This window comes from Panthera tigris, chromosome E1, assembly GCF_018350195.1.
Source record: "Panthera tigris isolate Pti1 chromosome E1, P.tigris_Pti1_mat1.1, whole genome shotgun sequence".
Lineage (NCBI taxonomy): Eukaryota > Metazoa > Chordata > Mammalia > Carnivora > Felidae > Panthera > Panthera tigris.
This window is the reverse complement of record NC_056673.1, coordinates 55926109-55943201: the sequence shown is the minus strand read 5'-3', so window position 1 is coordinate 55943201 and position 17093 is coordinate 55926109. Positions and strand designations below refer to the sequence as shown.

The following is a 17093-nucleotide window of genomic DNA, read 5'->3' as shown; positions in this document are numbered from 1 at the left end:
TTAGTTTGAGACAAAGAGAGGGAACATGAGCAGGGAAGGGGCAGAGAGAGGGAGAGAGAGAATCCCAAGCAGACTCTACGCTGTCTGCACACAGGGCTCAAACCCACCAATCATGAGATCATGACCTGAGCTGAAACCAAGAGTCAGACACTTAACTTACTAAGCCACCCAGGCGCCCCCAGATTCGAAAGCTTCTTAAAGATACTCCATGCTGTCAGAGAAGCAGTTGAAATAGGTTTTCTGTGCTGCTTATGGGAGTGTGACTGGAAGGCTCTTTGAAGAAACAAAACCGTATAGCTGTATACATCAAGCGCCTTAAAAACATCTGTATCTGGTCATCGAAGATCTAAGAATTTAATACCAAGAAAACAATGTGGAAAAAAAAAAAGATTCGTGGTAGCATCTCTCTCCTTGCTAGATGGGATGTTGCCCGCTTCACGAATTGCTTAATGAAGCCAATTAAATCTCCAAAAACAATAAAATATCTGTACACAAGGATGTTCCTCAAAATGTTGCTTACAGTAGGAAATGGTGGATGCAGCTAAATCCTGGGCAGAGGAGAACAGGTAGGAAACATGGAATCTGTGACAAGGGGACATGTGTGAAGGAAAATACTTAACGTTTGCTAAAATAAAGCAGGATATAAAATTGTGATTTACAGATAGGGGCGCCTGGGGGGCTCCGTCAGTTAAGTGTCTGACTCTTGATTTCTGCTTAGGTCATGATCTCGCGGTAATGAACACGTATTCCCTGTAACGAACATGTATTCCCATTACAATCAGAAAAATAAACATTGCTGAGAAGATGTTCGCCCGTAAGCGGAATGTAGGAATATGCAGGTTCCCTGACATTGTGTCTTTCTTTGGCCTCCTTTGCAGAAGCTTTTCTTGCCAGACCAGCTGTAAAAGAAAACATTTTTTTTTCAGTGTAGAGTGAGAAACATGATCATGTCATAAAACAAAGAGTACTTAATTAATTTTTCAACCTGTCTCTGATTCCCCTAGTCCTCAGAGAACATTCCACCAGGTTATGAAGTTGTGTCTCTTCTGGAGGCCCTCAATGGGCCCCTCACCCCATCCCCAGCGGCCCCTGCCCTTCACGTGCTTGGAGACGGCCACCTCTCGGGAATGCTCCCCTCGTACGGCAGTGATGGCCACCTGCCCCCTGTCAGGACGCTCTCCCCACTCGACCGCCTGTCTGACTGTAGCAGCCAAGGAATTGAGCTCAAAAAGAGTCTCTCCAAGTGAGTGGTTGGTGCTCGATAGTGTTGCCCCTCAAGGCCCTGATGATAGGTTCTCACTCCTTCTCTCACCTCCTCAGTGCTGGCTCACGTCCTGGGTCCCCAGGGCAGCGTAGACCTTCTGGGCTGTTCCCGGAGCTTTTTTGTCCCACGTAAGACCTGGGGTGAACACTCTGGCAGAAGGTTCCCCCATTCCGTAGGTGAGGAAGATACTTACGGTACCTGTGGGTACCAGACAGGCGAATCTCATGTGTTTTGGGGGGGAAAGGACATCCCTAGGGTCATTGACGCCTGTGGGGAGTGTCGCTCAGTCTAAAGACTGAAGGAACCTTGTAATCTGTACCTGTACCTCATAAGCATTTAAATCCAACTAGGCACAAGTCATGATAAGCTTTCTGTGGCAGAGTTAAGGAGCGTATTTTATAGATGAAAATGTTGAGACCCTAAAAATGTCAGTGATTTTTCCCAGGTACAGACACAAGTTACTAAAGGAGTTAAAGGTAAAGCCCAGATTTTCTGACACCCTGAAAAGCACTCAGGCTACCCCTAGGGCTCTTTCCCACCTCCGTCCTCCTCCTTAAGACCTGGGCTCCTTCCGTCCCCTCTCGGGCCTCTTCTTCCCTTGGAGTCCGGCTCGTGAGAGTACAAGCCAGTCCCCCTCTTCGTGTGGATTCTGGCGCCAGATGCTTTCCCCTCTGGACTGTTACAGGTCTGTTTCCCAGAACTCTTCTGTGTTGCGTGAAGAGGAAGACGAGCGTTCTTGCAGCGAGTCAGAGACGCCGCTCTCTCAGAGACACTCAGCTCAGCATCTCGAAGAGGTAATTTCATTCCCCTCTGTTTCTCGGACGTTGGACCACAGGTTCTTCCGTCCCACAGGCCTCTCCAGGTCCGTCTGCCTTCGTTTGTTCCTCGGGCACCTTGGAACACCCTTTGAGACAGCAGCAAAGGTTTCATTACGTCCATCTTTTCAACAATATATTGAGCCTGTGTTCTCTACCAGGCACTGCTCCGTATGCTGAGGACAGTAGCAGTAAGGAAATTACAAAAGTCCTTGCCCTGGTGGCGCTGATATTCTTGCTATCGGGGCTAGGATGGACGCAAAGACGGGAGAAAAGGGGTGTGTCAGACCGTGCTGTGGATTGGCTCGTCAGACAAGGGAGTTCAAGGCCAGAGGTGGGGGGTTGCTGTCTGTAAAAAGTAGTCTGTGAACCAAGACGGAAGGAGGTGAGGGAGTGAACGATGCAGATGTCTGAGGAGAGCGGGTTGCGGGCGTGGGAACAGGCAGCAGGAAGGCCCAGCAGAGGTGCGTTGGGAGGCCGGTGGAAGAGGGCGGGGCTTGCCACCCGTGCCCCCCACAGGCTTCATTGAACAGGTTCATTACCCCCGCTCTCTGTACGGCGGTGAGCTAGGGAGAGTGAACAGGCAAACCTGATGAAGTGGTTCCTGACCTTGGGAGCTCAGTGTCTGGTTGGGGACAGGATGTGCACACAAGTATCAGTGCTGTGCCCAGCACTGTTTGCTGAATGGATGAATAGATGAATCTTTTTTAATGTTTTATTTATTGGCGGGGGGGGGGGGGGCAGATAGAGGGGCAGAGGATCCAGAACAGGCTCCGCGCTGCCAGCAGCGAACCCGACACGGGGCTCAGGCTCCTGAACGGAGAGATTGTGACGTGAGCTGAAGTCGGACGCTCAACCAACTGAGCCACGCAGGTGCCCCGTTGAGCGGATTTTAACAATAGAGAAGAAGGGACAGTAAAGTGCTGTGGCAGGGACAAGAGCAGTTATAAACCAGGGGAGCAGAGTGGAGGAGTAGCATTTGAGCTGACTCTCAGCGTGTTTTAGACTCCTAGAGAAAGGCGACAGAAGCATCTGAGATGGCCAGGGCAGGGCACGCAGAGGTGTAGGGCGGAGGCCGGGGCTGTGAGCAGGCCCGCTGTCTGGGAGAGCTTTGCTGTAGGAAGGCCTGCCTGACGGAGGCACACAGTGGCCGCCCAGAGACCAGCAGGGCCGTCTGGATGATTCCACTGGCCCAGGCGGGAGGGAATCCTTGAGCTACAATAAACACAGAGCTCCTTGGGCACCCACTGGCTCAGTCAGTAGAGCACGTGACTCCTGATCTCAGGGTCGTGAGCTCAAGCCCCACGTTGGGTGTGGAGACTACTTAAAACCAAACAAAACTCCTGGAGAAAAGGTTATAGGGGCAGAATCCCCATCTGCCTGGGATGGGGTGAGGGTACTGGCCCAGGTGACCGATAGCCGGGGTGTCAGGAGTGGGTGGGGAGGCAAAGGTAGTGTTTGTGTTAGGTCGATTGAGCTGGAACTAACCCGATATCCAAGCGGAGGTGCCTGGCAGGCAGTGAGGCCTCTGCTGGTTTTGTGTTCTCCTTCAGAAGGAAAGCGGTTTATAATCCTGGGGAAACCTGGGGTGTTCCCGTGTCACAGCTGCTGGGTGACCTGTGTCACCTGAGCTGCAGTCTTTGTATGGCCCTAGCAGATGCTGTGCCTCAGGCAGGATGTGCTGACTGAAGTTTGCACCTCCCCTGGGAGACAGCCATTCCAGGCCAGGGCGGCAGAGAAGTGAGGACAAGAGAAACCGCCCCTCCTCTGCACGTAGCCCCCTGATGGAGGGGCCCTCGGCGCCCCCGATGCCCCCCTCACCCTCCGTAGCCAGCCCCCTGCCCTTACACCCTTCCCTTTGCACTTAACTGTTTCCCTCCAGGAATGTGGCATAACTCCAGAAAGTGAGAATCTTACCATGTCATCGTCGGGAGCTATTGACCAGTCGTCTTGCACAGGGACGCCTCTCTCTTCCACCATCTCCTCCCCAGAAGGTACATGAGGGAGGGGGACTGCACGCTCGGCCCCTCGGCCCGGCGCTCAGCACCCCTGACAGTTCCTGCAGGATGGACTTGGGCCAGCAGGTTGATACCTAAGTTGCGTGACTAACGAGGCCAGAGTCAGAGGCAAGGGGGTCCTGCTGACAGCCAGGCAGGGGGGCAGGAGTCCTCGTCTGTTTCCCGGCCTGCTGTCAGCGGTTCCTGTAACATTAAGTCAGAGACGAGCAAACCCTGGCTCCCGGGGTAGAGTCCTGAGCTCTAAAATGCAAAGGGGCAGAACCTCGGAAAACCTTGAACCCGAAGCTTTTTAGGTAAGGGTGCGGTGTGGCCGCTGTGGTCCTCGCTGCGTGAGCACAGGGAGGTGGGTCCGCTCCTCAGTCCGCTCGCCGAAGCCTGACCTCCCGTCTCCTTCCTTCCGCCCCGGCCTCCCCAGACCCTGCCAGCAGCAGTCTGGCCCAGTCCGTCATGTCCATGGTGTCCTCCCAGAGCCGCCACTCCCAGATCAGCACCGACACGGTCTCCTCCATGTCCGGCTCTTACATCGCCCCCGGCACTGAAGAAGAGGGAGAGGCGCTCCCTTCGCCCCGGGCCGCCAGCAGGGCCCCCTCAGAAGAAGGAGAGGTGAGGGAGGAGCCCGGGGTTGGGGACGGTCCTTGCTGCCGTGACTCGGCACACGCGGCCAGGGCAGCTCGCCCCACGGTCTGCCGGGGGGACAGCTGCCGAGTGCCCGCCGGGCTCGGAAGGAGGGCCTGGCAGACGAGGTGGGGTCGTTGAATCAAACGCCCCTCACCTCTGACCCTTCTCTTTGGTGCCACTTCCGTGCCGAGGGCTCGGGTCGCAGACCCTGCGAGCTGGGTCAGTCTGTGCCTTGATCTCTGTCGCTCTGTGGCAGGTGATGCCGGCAGCATCTCCGGACAGCAACTTCGTCGGCCTCGCCGCCGAGGAGCAGGACGCAGAGGTAACGCCGATGGTGGGGCTGTTGGCGCTGGCGGAGGTGGGGGGCGCGGTAGGATGGGCGCTGTTCTGGAAGAGGCCTCCTAAGGTGGCAGGCTTGGCTCAGTTAGGGGTGGGGTGTGGTGTGCAGGGGAGAGTGGCCACGCACTCCGGTCAGTGGACTGTCCCACCGCACCGTGCGCCAGTCCCAGCGTAGCAGGTGTGGAGTGGGTCCTAGAGGGAACTCTTCTGGGTCGGACCCTCCACCTGAGCGTGTGTGTCCTTCGTTCGCTCAGTATTTACACAGAATGACTGTCTCAGGCACCTCCTGGCACGGGATGACACAAAGACCCCAGTGACCTGGTGTTGGCCTCCCCCCCCCGACCCTGACTGTATAGACAGACTCATGCAGAGGCGCCCGGCTGGCTCAGTCACAAGAGCTTGCAACTCTTGATCTCAGGGTCGTAAGTTCGAGCCCCACGTTGTGTGTAGAGTCGCTAAATGTCCTGTTCGTCTAGAAGCCCCATGGCAGGTGGTGCGGACAGGATTACAATTCAGTATGAGAATGCCCTGATGGAGGTGTTCGGGAAGTGCATGACAGGCCCAGGTCACAGTGAGGGCACTAGCACTCTTTCTTGAGCCAGATGCTCTCGCGGGAGCAGAGCCCGTTGGGGTTTGGGATCCCAAAGGAATTTCTGAAAGTTCCGTGATCTTACTATTTACCTTTTCATTTGACAACTTTTATTTCCACCTTCAAGAGACAGTATGAGCTAAACTGTTACCAAGGCTATTCTTGACATTCCCCGGGCACATCTGTGACGGGCCTCAGACGCGGTCCCTGCGGGCAGACCACGCCTCACCAAGGAAAATCTGTCTCTGCTCAGCCTCCCGGGCCCCTCAGACACGACGGGAGATGTATGCCATTGACGTAGGCCCTGGAGTGAGATACCGTTAGGCCAATTACTTGTCTTCAGCTGACCAACAGATTCATTTCACTGCTTTTACAGACTCATAGCGCCTTCCTTCTGTCCTAGGGAAATGATGTTATGGAGGAAGAGGATGGACCCCCCCCACAAGAAGATGGTAAAAGACCTGGTCTTTCGCTCCCTCTTATTAGATTTCCCCTCTTGGGATTCTTCAAAGGGTACAGACAGGGACACCGGGATGACTCGGTGGCACCAGTGTGCCTGGTGGGGAAAGGCGGCCTTCTTGATGGAGTATCGAGGCAAGCAGGGAGTCTGAGGGCCGCAGCGCTCTTCCTGGCTTTTTGGAGGCCTCAGGGCCGAGGACATCAGGACGGAGCTGCTTCACAAAGCGCGCGGGGAGCTCTAAATTCTCGTGGACTAAGTTCTGAAGCTTCTTGGGCGACCCTCATCACCTTCCTTCCTTCCCGCTTCCGCTTTGCAGCTGAGCCCTCCCCCCGCCCCCCCAGAGCTGCTCTGGCAGCCCCCACGATTAGGAACGGCAGCAGAACAGTTTCCTCCACGTGGCAGAAAGGACCGTCGGGCAGTCGGTCTGGTTTTGCTTTGGTGAAGAAGGTGGCTGACGTTTCGCTAGTGGAGGGACCTTCGGAGCCAGTGGGCGCAGAGCGGGGGTGAGAAGGCGACGGACGCCAGCTGCTCCATGTAGACGGGCGTTTGTAGGCTGTCATCGCAATTTTCTTTACTGTAACTCACGCCCCCGTTATAGCTCCAGATGGAAGAGTTTTGTTTCTAGCAAGGCTGGGAGAGAAGGAATGGTCTTCAGATCAGGGAAGTGAGAAGAGTCGGGGGGTGGGGGGCACTGGGAGAATCCCCCTGGGAATGGACTACCACGTGCTCCAGGGGCCAGCGTCTCTTTCCTCCCTCGGAAGGGCACCTCCAGAGCGGACCCGGGCCGCAGCCCGGACGCGGATGTCATCCTACCTGCTTCTGCTTTAGCGCTGGCCATTGCTTGGGGAGTTCAGGGGTGTGCATGCTGGCCTGACCGCGCTCCCCTGACCAGGAAGCCCTGGAGGAGGAGGGGACGGCCGCCAAGGCTGTGCCCCTGCCACGCTTGCACGCCAGCCAAGACAGGGCCCGGCGCGTCGTCCGCTCGGTGGACGCCTTCGGCGCTCAAGGTCCCCGAGTTGCCCTGTGTGATTGCTTCCCGCCCATAGAATACTCGCTTCTGAAAACTGCAGGGTGGCGGGCGGTTTCTGCCTGACATCCCACGGCCCGCACGGTGGTTTTACGTTTTTCCCTCTCCCTTTCACCAAGAGAAAAACGGCGGCACAGGGGGAGCTAGAAAAAATAACTTCTGAAACTTTCCCCTTCCCCTCACGTGTCTGTAGGTTTCTGGTCAGACCCTTAAGGCAGCCTCAAAATAACACGTTTCATAGGAAAACAAAACATAATTTTGTGAATGTGGTGATTCTGATTTTATATGCAAAATTATGGAAACTGAGACTTTTAGTGTTTGTTGTACGTATTTATCATCTTACAGAGCTTTGTGGTCATAAACACGCACGTGCGCGCACACCACACACACACACACACACACACACACACACACACCCCAGACCCAGGCAGGAGCAGGGGTAGCTTCGGCAGATGCTGTCCCTAGCTTTCCCCACCGCGGTCCACACCAGTGCGGTTCTGCATGAGCCGGTGCCCCTCGGCCTCCAGCAGGCTGAGCACCTGCTGGGAAGCAGCCAGTTAGGGAGACAGGGCAGGACGGGGCAGGCACACAGGCGGCCTCACACAATTTGATTCCTTTATTGTCCACTCTTTACCCACTTAATTACTGTCTTTTTTTTAAACATATGATTTGATTTTTTTTGTCTCCATCCTTAAGATTTTTTTTTTTTTTTTTTTAAGGACAGCAAAGCAGAGAAAAAATACCGCCAGCCCCTCTCTAACTGCGTTAACTCCCTTACAGGCCAGAGGACACGCGCATTTCTAGGTATGGAGTGTGACAATAACAATGACTTTGGCATCGCAAGCGTGAAAGCACTGGACAATAAGCTGTGCCCTGAGGTCTGCTTACCCGGTGAGTGGCAGTCTGCTGAACATGAACTTGGTGGGAGATGCTCCCCTGCTCGCACCCCTGCTCTCACCCTGGGACACCTGTCTCCTGCCCCGGCCTTCCTGCAAGAAGGCACGGGCTGTGCTAGGCTGCTGGAAGCCAGATGCTGAAAGGAAGTGAGGAGGCCTCGGGAGAGTCCTTGAACTTGTGCAGAGAGCACACCCTGCCCTGAGCAAGAATATGAGGACAGGACGACAGGAGTAAAAAACCCCCCTTCTTCCGAATTGGCCTGACCAAGCAGCCTTCCACCCCCATCCTGCAGGCCCCGTGGCAGGTAGCCTGGTCTTGTTTTCATCAACAGGAAGTTTGAGGCAGACCCCGCCTCTCTAAGAAGGTCTTGGAAAGATAGCCTGAGCCTTTGGAAAGGGGATCCATAGCTCTTCAGAGGAACAGGGAGGAATTTGAAAGCCGACATTTTTTAGACTAGCAAATGGCTCTGTGATCCAGTGAGCTTTGGGTTACATTTGCATTGTACTTCCTAGACTTGGATCCCAGAGGAGAAGTCAGGGGTCGAGGGTGACTATGCTCCCCGGAGCCCTGACTTTAAGTTGAGTCAGGACTATCGATAGGCCCCCTTTTTCCCTCTCATGATACTAAGCCGAACCTGGGATAACTTCCTATACGGGAACCGCGTTAGTCCCGCTAAGCACCCACCCCCTTCTATTCCATGTGCTCGTTCAAGGGCTCCACGAACCCCTCTGAAGCCAAGTCACGGCCGGGTAGACTAGGTCAAAACCGCCCTCCTGGTTTCACAGCAGAGATGGTCATCCACGTTGTGGTGTCTGTAAATCTCTTCAACATCCCCTGAAATGGAGACTTATTTGAACTTCAGAACAGCCACGTCACATCATGGGTCCAGTGCTTTACTCGCTCAGCGAAGCAGCTAGAGGCGTCGGAACAGCACAGCCTCCTGTGGTGGCCGCTCTCCGTCAGCCTGGGAGAGACACGGGGACTCTCACGCCCTGCCCCACACAGGCTCGTGGCGGGGAAGCCGTAATCCCCAGAAGGTGCTTTCTGCAGCCTTTCAAAGGCCTCTCCGGTTGTTTTCTATTTAGTTTGTCCTGAAGGTCCTGCCCAGGACTCTTCACGTTCAGCGAGGACAAAGGATGCCGTGTCAGGCCTGGACCGGAGCTGTGGGGCCCAGGCACACTTCACTTCCTGCCTTCCCGCTCCGTGTCTTGCTTCCGTCTGTCCATTTGTTTCTCACGTCTTTTTGCCAAACGTAAATCTGTCTGTCTGGTTTGTTTCTTTTGAAGCTCATTTATGTCACGTAGACCTCGTATGGAAGTTCATGTTCACTCTGCGCCAGCACTGTCCCCGCGCCCCCCTCCCCCCCCGCCAGCCATGCTGTGCCCGACACCAAGCTTGCTGGGCGTGTGCACATGCCAGAGGCTTCTGCCTAGGTCTCCGGTCCTAACTGGCGAGGGCCTGCACTCAATAGGAGATTTCCTGAGAAAAAAGTATTTGTCAAAATAGATGAGTCCCTGTTCTACAAAAAACGGGGATGCTTCTGTGGCAAGCATTATGAGGAGGAGTCGTTTTGAACTGGCATCCTGGGGCACGAGTCGGGAATGATGACATCTCTGTCCTCTCTGCCCTGTGTCTGTGGCAGCTCACTAGCAGCCATCCTTCTGCTAGGCTCCTGTCTCCCTCGAGGGGCTCCCCCTCACCCCCGTTTTCTGGCAGAGGGGGCTGCCAGGCACGGTTTTAGCCAACCATGCTGGTGGAAACTGACTTTGTTCCTTCCGCTCCCTCCGCCTCCTGACTCTCTCTGGCCAACCTGCTTGTTGATATTTATTCCACTTGCGGGACTGCGGGAAGCCGAAAGGACCCCCGGGGTTCCTTATGGTGCTCTCAAGAGCCAGCGCGCTGGGATTAAGCTAGGTTCACAGTCCAAGCCAGACGTGCAGCCAAATGCCCGTGACGCCTGTCGGGAGAGCGACTCAGGTAGAGGCACGTGAGGTGGCCCCTTGTGCCCTCTCACCACAGGTCTCAAGGGCTCTTACAGGAGAGGGAAGGCGCATCTGCTTTCTCGGCCAGATGTTCCTCTGGTTCTACCGTTAGCATCACACTGGTAGCAGCCTGCTGGGGAACTCTCTGGAAGCATCTGTTGGATTAATAACAGGAGTATCCGCTTTGGTAGGTCCAGTGGAATAAATAGGCCTCTTCGCGCTCAGCTGTTAAGTCCAAACCATCCTCTGGGATACCCACAGGCTGGCTCAGCTCCGTGTCCTGCGGCCACCAGGACAGCTTCTCAGGCACTTGGTCTCTGCTCGAGTCGGTTTCCCTCTCCGGGTGGCGCCACTCCCGTCGCGGAGGGCTGATGAGAAGCGGAGCCAAGGGGAGCATCCCGCGCTCTCCCCGCCCCACATGCCATGCTCCCCATGCTCATGTGTGCTCTGCCGGGAGACCCGGCCCGTGACGAAGACCACGCAGGTCCCCGTCCTCACCACTCCTCTCCCACTTGTGGGAGTGTCACTGAGAGGGCACCCGTGGCCTTCCAGCCCTTCTTCCCCTAAGAAGCTTCTGGGCCTTCTTGGGCTCCAAGACCAAGGGGGTGGCGTGTTCTGAGAGTGTTCTAAAAGGTCTCAAGGGGAGGGAGCCTAAGTTGACTGGTGCAGGTGGTGAGCAGGTTGGGACCGTGAAGCCATGCTGAGTGGATGTGGCTCCAAGGAATTGGATGAAATACCACGCAGGTGGCAACGTAGTGGCCAGAGGACCAGTGACAAGTCTGGGTAGAGTAAGTGATAAGGTTCTGGGTAGTGTAGGTGATAGGGGGGGAAAAAAGCCAACATAATTTGGGTTTGTTAGTGGAAATAGAGATACATTGTTAAATGACCGCAGCGTGCAGGAGGGGACATATCCAGCGAAGCACAGCAATACCGGCAAAAACTTGAAATCCAGTTTCCTCCTGTCTTCAAGCCTCATAACCCGAGGCTGAGATGCACCTAGGAGACTTCATATTTCCTAGACACGAAGGAGAAATCTGAATTAGGTTTCTCTTTCCCCTGGAAACTCCACGAGACAATCAAACTGTCAGAGCGCCTACATTTAATCAGGGGCTTGGTAGAGCTGGGAAAGGGGTGTGCAGAATTCCCCTAAGTGTGCTCCCCAAATCTACCTCTAGAGGTCTCTCTGCCCTCCTGTTTCCCATCCTCTAAATGGGAAGGCACCTTGATCTGTCGCCACGACAGATTTTCAGTCAACAAGCTCCAGTTTCTGGCTGAAGGGCCAGACCCAGTGGGAGCATGTGTCCGGGAAGCCCCGTCTGCGAGCCGGTTGCCCTCTGCAGCGAGGCTCCCCCTTTGCACATGTGACCCGGGAGCAGCAGCAGGGTTCTGCTGAGGGCCCCTCGGAGTCCTTTCGGGGGGAAGGGGGGGAGCAGGAAGGGCACCACGTGACTGCTGCTAACCCTCCCCTCGCCACGGAGTGAATTAAGAAGCCGGCAAGAACAGATCCTTCAGGTCTGAGTGCTGAGTCTATTCTGGCAGGATCGGTTCCAGGCCCTGGCTCAGGGTCCTAGAGCGGTGGTCTGTGGCAGGCACTCGTGCGAATTCAGAGTGAGGGTGGCCTGTCGGTCCGGTGTTTCGTGGCGTGCTGGTTGGCGGCGGCGGTGGCGTGGATTTTATTTTGTGCATGCATGTGTGTCTTCTCTCTCGTTCACCGTTTGCTTTTGGTCTTTCCTACCGAACAGCCGCAGTTCCGGAGTCCTGCCCCATAAACATTGAGGAATAGGTATGAGATCTACCAAATTCTATAAGTGAACAAACAACTCATTGTATTTGGGGGTTCCTGACTCAAAGGGCAATCTTGCCTTCTGTCCATCCTGTCACACTGAAGAGAGCCTCCCTTAGAGGAGAATGCACTTTGGCCCATGTCCTAGACTCCAGGGAATCGAAATCTCCAGCTTCCATCTAGATTCGAGAGACACCGCGAATTTTCTGTTCCACTCACTTCTCTGCCCCAGGGGCCCCCCCTCCGCACACTGCCGCCAGAGCCTTTAGATGGATGATCACACCAGGGCACTTGCGGGAGATACGCAGTTTCTAGCTACTCAGTCCTAGTGTGCGGGCCGTGAAAGGGTCTTGGGCGGGCCCTGGCGGGAGGCTGAGCCCCTCAAACACGAGCACAGTGAGCCTCGGGCCCTCCCTCTGCACCGGCTCAGCCCGGCCTGTCCCTTGCATGAGTCCTCTGAGGGCCGGGCCTGCCCAGAAGAGCTTGCAGTCTGACAGAGGAGGCCAAGGGCCTGGCGGTTCCCTCGCCGTCTGAGGTGCACACTGTGGCCGCAGTCGGGCTGGGGGCACCACCTGGGGGGCGCAGCCTGGAGGTCCGCGGGCCCCGTGGAGTCAGGTCTTCCCCGGGAGCCTCTGTGTCACGGGGAGCTTCGCACTGCGCTGGAGGGCGCCACTGGGAAAAGGCAGTCGGGGCCAGCACGAGAGTTGAGGGGAGACCCCAGGGAGAGAAGAGGGCAGCCTGGACAAGCCACGCCCTGCTCTGCACACTCCCGTGTCACCTTGTTTTGTCGTCCCAGCAGCCCTGTGAGGAGAGCACTCCGCTCCCATTCGATGGGTGGGTGAATCAAGGCTTCCGCCCAGGAGCACGCGGTCAGTCCGTCAGTCATGAGCCAGGAGGGAAGCCCAGGTTTTCTGATGACAGACAGGAGGTAGTGACGGATGAAATACAGAGCACGAAGGACGGAGCAGCCAAGAATGGGCTTCTAGACCAGGCAGCCGGTGCTCCTTGTGCAGGAGCCGTGGCGGGTTTGGGGGAGGACAAGAGTTTTGTAGGTGCCACCTGGGCGACCCCAAGGCTCTCGAGCTGGTGTCTCCCGGGGTTGATGGTGACCCCAGAGGGCTGCTCGGGTGGACAGAGATGAGGAGCAGCAGGTGGGCCCGTCACACCTGTGCCCCCCCCCCAACCTTTCTGTCCCTGGCACCCTGCTGAGCAACCAGCCCCGTCCTGCCCCTCCCGGCTCCCACGGCAAACACTGACACCGAGCCCAAATTAACACGCTCTTCTCACTCCCCTCCACTGCTTCCTGCCCTGGGGAAAACCTCAGCCCGACCCCCCATACCATCTAGGCAAACTTCAAAACAAAGACACAGAAGTGGATTGCAGGGCAGGTGCACAGAACAAGAAATACCCTGTATGTTCTTCTCTGCAGTCCATGGTGGCCGTGACTGTCCCTAGCCCATTAGGACAGGGACAGCCCCCTGCCCCCTGGGTGCCCACCTCACCCGATTCTCTCTCCTTCGCTGTGGCCTGCACACACATGGGGGTCTCAGGTAACACGCGTCCTGCTAGCTTCCGTGCCGAACTCCTGGGCTATCCTGCTGGAGATCCCATCCGGACCTGGCCGGGGGTCTGGCTCCTATACCCTTCTTTTCTCTTCTCCAGGCACCTGGCAGGCCGATGACAACGTCGGTCGTCGGCACACACAGCGCCCGCGCTTACCCTCCGGCAGCCTGGAGGACCCCCAGGACAGGCCTTGCGTGTGGGGTCCTTTGGCCGTGTGAGAGCCCCAGCCCGTCCCTGGGCTCCCTGCCACCCTCACGTTCCATCCCGGCCTCACTGGACTGCTGGCCTCCTCGGCGTCCTCAGCGAAACCTCGAAGACTCTCTACACCCAGATGCAAGCTAGACGTGGAGGTCAGCCTGCCCCCGCTCCCGGCCCGGTGCCCTCCGTAATCCCCACCCTTCCCCACCCAGAAGGAACTGGCAGCCTCCTCTCTCCTCGCGGGCCAAAGCCTCTCAGTGAACTGCAGCTCATGAGACCTCTTGCAGAGACTCTGTGGAAGGTACCCACCTTGACCTTCAGGTCCACGGGCTGGTTGCTCCTCGTGCATCTTTTTCTCCTTAGGGGGCACAACCAAGAAGACCTGGAGTCTTGGCAGCTTCATTACAAACACCCCTCTGGCATTTTCTGGTCTCTGGAACATCTGGTCTGGTCACAGAGCTGGTCCCCTGTGCCTCGTGCATCTGTGTGCTTAGGAAGGAGGCCTCGAATCTGAGCATCCCCCAGTTACGTGATGACCCTCGGGAGGGTTATTTAGGAGCAGGTGCGTTCTTGAAGGCCTGGGACTCCATCCTAAGGTGACCTTTCAGAAAACACATCTTTGACCACCTCTGTGTGCCAGGCACCTGTGTGAGGAGCTGTCGGATGTTCTCACATTCCCTCACCACAGCCCGGTCCGGTGGTGTTCTTCTATCTGTTGTCCCTGTCCCCACCCCTTTTTGTCAATAGTTGAAGAGATAGGCTGAGAGAGGGGTGGAACAGTGATTCGCAAGTCGGTGCCCAGGAGTCCCACAGGAAGTGGCACACGTGGAGCCGGGGCCTCCCCACCCCAAGTGTTACCCTTCCCTGCCTCCCAGACCTGCCGAGCCTGAGCAGGGGAGGGGGAGGCACTCCTCCCGCAGGCTCCTTAGAGATTCAGAGATTCTGTGGTTCAGATCATAGGCACCACCCCCACCCCCACCCCGCCACCTCTCCTCAGCCCCGTGCGAGGCTTGTCAACAAAAGTCTAAAACAGCGAGGCCAGGCTGTAAGCTGCTGGGAGTTCCTCCTCTCTGGACGGTGTTGTCATCGGTGGCTCCGCACAGTTCTTGCACAGATGTGTCTGTTGGCTTTGGGAAAAGGTGGTCTCTCTGTGGAGCATGAGATAGGGAAGCAGAGTTAGATACAGCAATTTATGAGGCCCAGAGACCACAGAGCCTTTAGGCTCTGATCATCACGATGGCCTGTCTTTGTATGTGGAACTGTTACCCTGGGAGAGCCTTTCAGGGTCGTCTCCAACACCCCAAAGTGAGCCCCGTGCCCGGGGAATCCTTCACCCCTTCCGTGTGGCTTCTTTGCACTGCCAGGCGGTGGTGACCCTTGCCCGGCCTAGTGGTTATGGCTCAGGTCCTGCCCTGGTGGGGGGAAGGCCTGCTGTCCCAACAGACACGATATGTGAGTCGTGCCTGAATCTAAGCTTCTGTCTTGAGTCCCCATGTCCCCCTCTCTGAGGCCCTGCCGGGGCTTCTGGACCCTGCTGCTTCAGGCCCGACTCCTGTCCTTTCCCCCAACATCCTTACGGCCCCTTCTGCGGTTGAGGTCAGAGCAATAACCCCACTGCCTGATTTCCTTGAAGTTTAAGCCCCAGGGAGTGGGGATCTTCCCTCAGCCGGGGGTGGCGGCCCACAGCCTCCCTCCCCTCTCGGCAGGTAGTATTCACCGTGTGGTGTTACCCAAGATGAAGGAGATGTAGGTAAACAGTTGCCACGGTGGCCAGGAGCCCCGAGAGAAAAACCATTATCATCGCCCCTCCTGGAGGGTCTGTGTCCTTCCTTACAGCACAGGCTGGGTCCTCTCCCAGCAAGAGGCTCAGAAAGATTCTTTAAGGTCTTGGTTCCATAATCAAGACATGCCCAGGTCAGAAATGGCCCTTTCGCTCCTGTTTCTCGGACCGATCCCTCTGTGTCTCTGTCACTCTGTCTCTCCTACCTCTTTGTTCTCATTTGGCTCTGAGGCAAGCAGAAACATCCCATCCAAAGGAGCTGGTCTTTAGTCAGCTTGATCAGGGAACAGGGCAGCTCCTGACCCTGCCGCACCCAGTCCGTCATCCGGAGACAGTTGTGTTATGAGCAGTTGGCCCAGTGAGGATGGGATGGGGCCTGGCCTCTCGCACAAGGGCACAGACTTCTGGAGGCCTGTGGCTTCTCCTGCCAACTCTGGCCCGAGGTCCCTGTGGCCTCCAGGTGGTGTGCTGATCCCGGCCGCGTGGAGCCTTCCTTCCTTCCCCACCCAGCTCCACCCACTGGAGTTTATGCCCGCACTGGGGCATCTCCTGGGCATAGAGCCGCACACTTTGAGCTGTCTCACCTGGGGAGAGTTGGTGTCCTGTCCACCTGATCTTGGCATGCTTGTTGATCACTTTGCTTTAGGACCTGCACACCTGGTGTGTGCAAGTGTGTGTGTGTGTGTGTGTGTGTGTGTGTGTGTACTGTTTGTGCCATCTGTGTACCCCTCACTCCCTGGAGTACACTCGTGGGCACACTACAGTGGGGACATCAAGGATGCAATATTTATGGACTGCTGCATGATTCTTTAAAACGAATAAAACTGTTTACAAGGGAAGGAGAGCTATTAACTGTGTCCTTGGCTCATTTGTGAAAGTTTCTGTCCGACTTTCTCCAGCACTCAAACATTTTTCCTCAAGAGAATCTCCAAATGGCGGAGTGGGGGAGGCAGAAGGTAGGGAAAGACCTGCTCCGCGTGAGAGGTGGGAGTTGAGGGGCCACCCTGAGGACACGGGCTTCCCACTCCCTGCCCTCCAGCTTCTGGGCGGAGGCCTGAGTATGGAGCCCTCACCCCACCCTCACCCTTAAACCGGAGAACTTCCGTCACTGCAGCTCCTCAATAATTGAAGAGCAGGAAAGCTGGTGACCGGCCAGGGACCAGGAGGAGGGGAGGAAGCAGCCCCTGGTGTCCCCCTACCTTTAGTCCATGCCACTAGAAAGTTGGTGAAACGAGCGGGGCGAATGACCCTGCTACGAGAATTCCGCAAGTCTGTGACCTCTGTGAGTTTCACTCACCGGCTTTGTTCCCTCAGCTATCTGAAAAGGAGGGAGAGCGCTTCCGCAGAAGCCTCTGGAAAGTCAGCTTCCGGGAACCTTGCCGAATGCAGGGGTGGGGAGGGGGCCGCTTACCGGGAAACCCTGCTCGCCTTGGTGTGCCTGGGATCGGTGCAGCCATTGCTGCGGGCCTGAGCGGCAGGTGGCATCGGAGAGTCAGACCTGCCCGCGGGCACCCAGACGACACTCAGGGTCGGGAGGGTGGGAAAGGGCACAGAAACGTGAGCCCAGAGGAGAGGAAAGGAAACCCCAAGCACACGATTCCCGAGCCTGAGCCGGCTCCCAGCCTTCCCAGCCTTGGCCCCCGCGCCCCTGGCTCGGTCCGCGGAGCCGTGGACGCCCGGAGCAGCCGGGACAGGAAGGGAGCGAGGGCGGGAGCGCGGCTGCGCCGGCGGACGGCTCGCGGGCGTGCCGGGGGCCTCGG

At 56.7% G+C, this 17093-nt stretch overlaps 1 protein-coding gene and 1 long non-coding RNA gene across 12 annotated transcripts in view; one reads left to right on the top strand and one right to left on the bottom strand.

Moving 5' to 3' along the window:
* The window catches only part of RNF157 (ring finger protein 157), a 95615-nt gene extending 79443 nt beyond the window's left edge, over positions 1-16172 (top strand). For 4 of the 7 annotated variants that reach the window (XM_042967675.1, XM_042967669.1, XM_042967670.1 and 1 more), the window contains 8 exons: positions 1005-1243; positions 1950-2058; positions 3962-4073; positions 4513-4700; positions 4972-5037; positions 6047-6095; positions 7911-8021; positions 13455-16172. In XM_042967675.1, coding sequence (XP_042823609.1) covers positions 1005-1243; positions 1950-2058; positions 3962-4073; positions 4513-4700; positions 4972-5037; positions 6047-6095; positions 7911-8021; positions 13455-13573 — 993 coding nt within the window. In that variant the 3' untranslated portion in view covers positions 13574-16172. Of the gene's footprint in view, positions 1-1004; positions 1244-1949; positions 2059-3961; positions 4074-4512; positions 4701-4971; positions 5038-6019; positions 6096-7910; positions 8022-8739; positions 9498-11751; positions 11793-13454 lie in introns of those variants that run through there. The other 3 variants (XM_042967671.1, XM_042967672.1, XM_042967676.1) reach the window with 3 other exon arrangements.
* Positions 9498-13948, bottom strand: LOC122233754. Of its 5 annotated transcripts, none has more exons than XR_006211451.1 (6): positions 13863-13948; positions 13290-13458; positions 10941-12703; positions 10269-10377; positions 10064-10164; positions 9498-9984 (listed from the first exon to the last, which is right to left on the bottom strand). It is a non-coding gene; the product is annotated as an uncharacterized LOC122233754 (long non-coding RNA). The 5 variants fall into 5 exon arrangements; XR_006211450.1 differs by having other exon boundaries at positions 9499-10164; positions 10941-11024; positions 11231-12703; XR_006211453.1 differs by having other exon boundaries at positions 9499-10164; positions 10941-12464; positions 12571-12703.
* Positions 16173-17093: the final 921 nt, after the last annotated feature.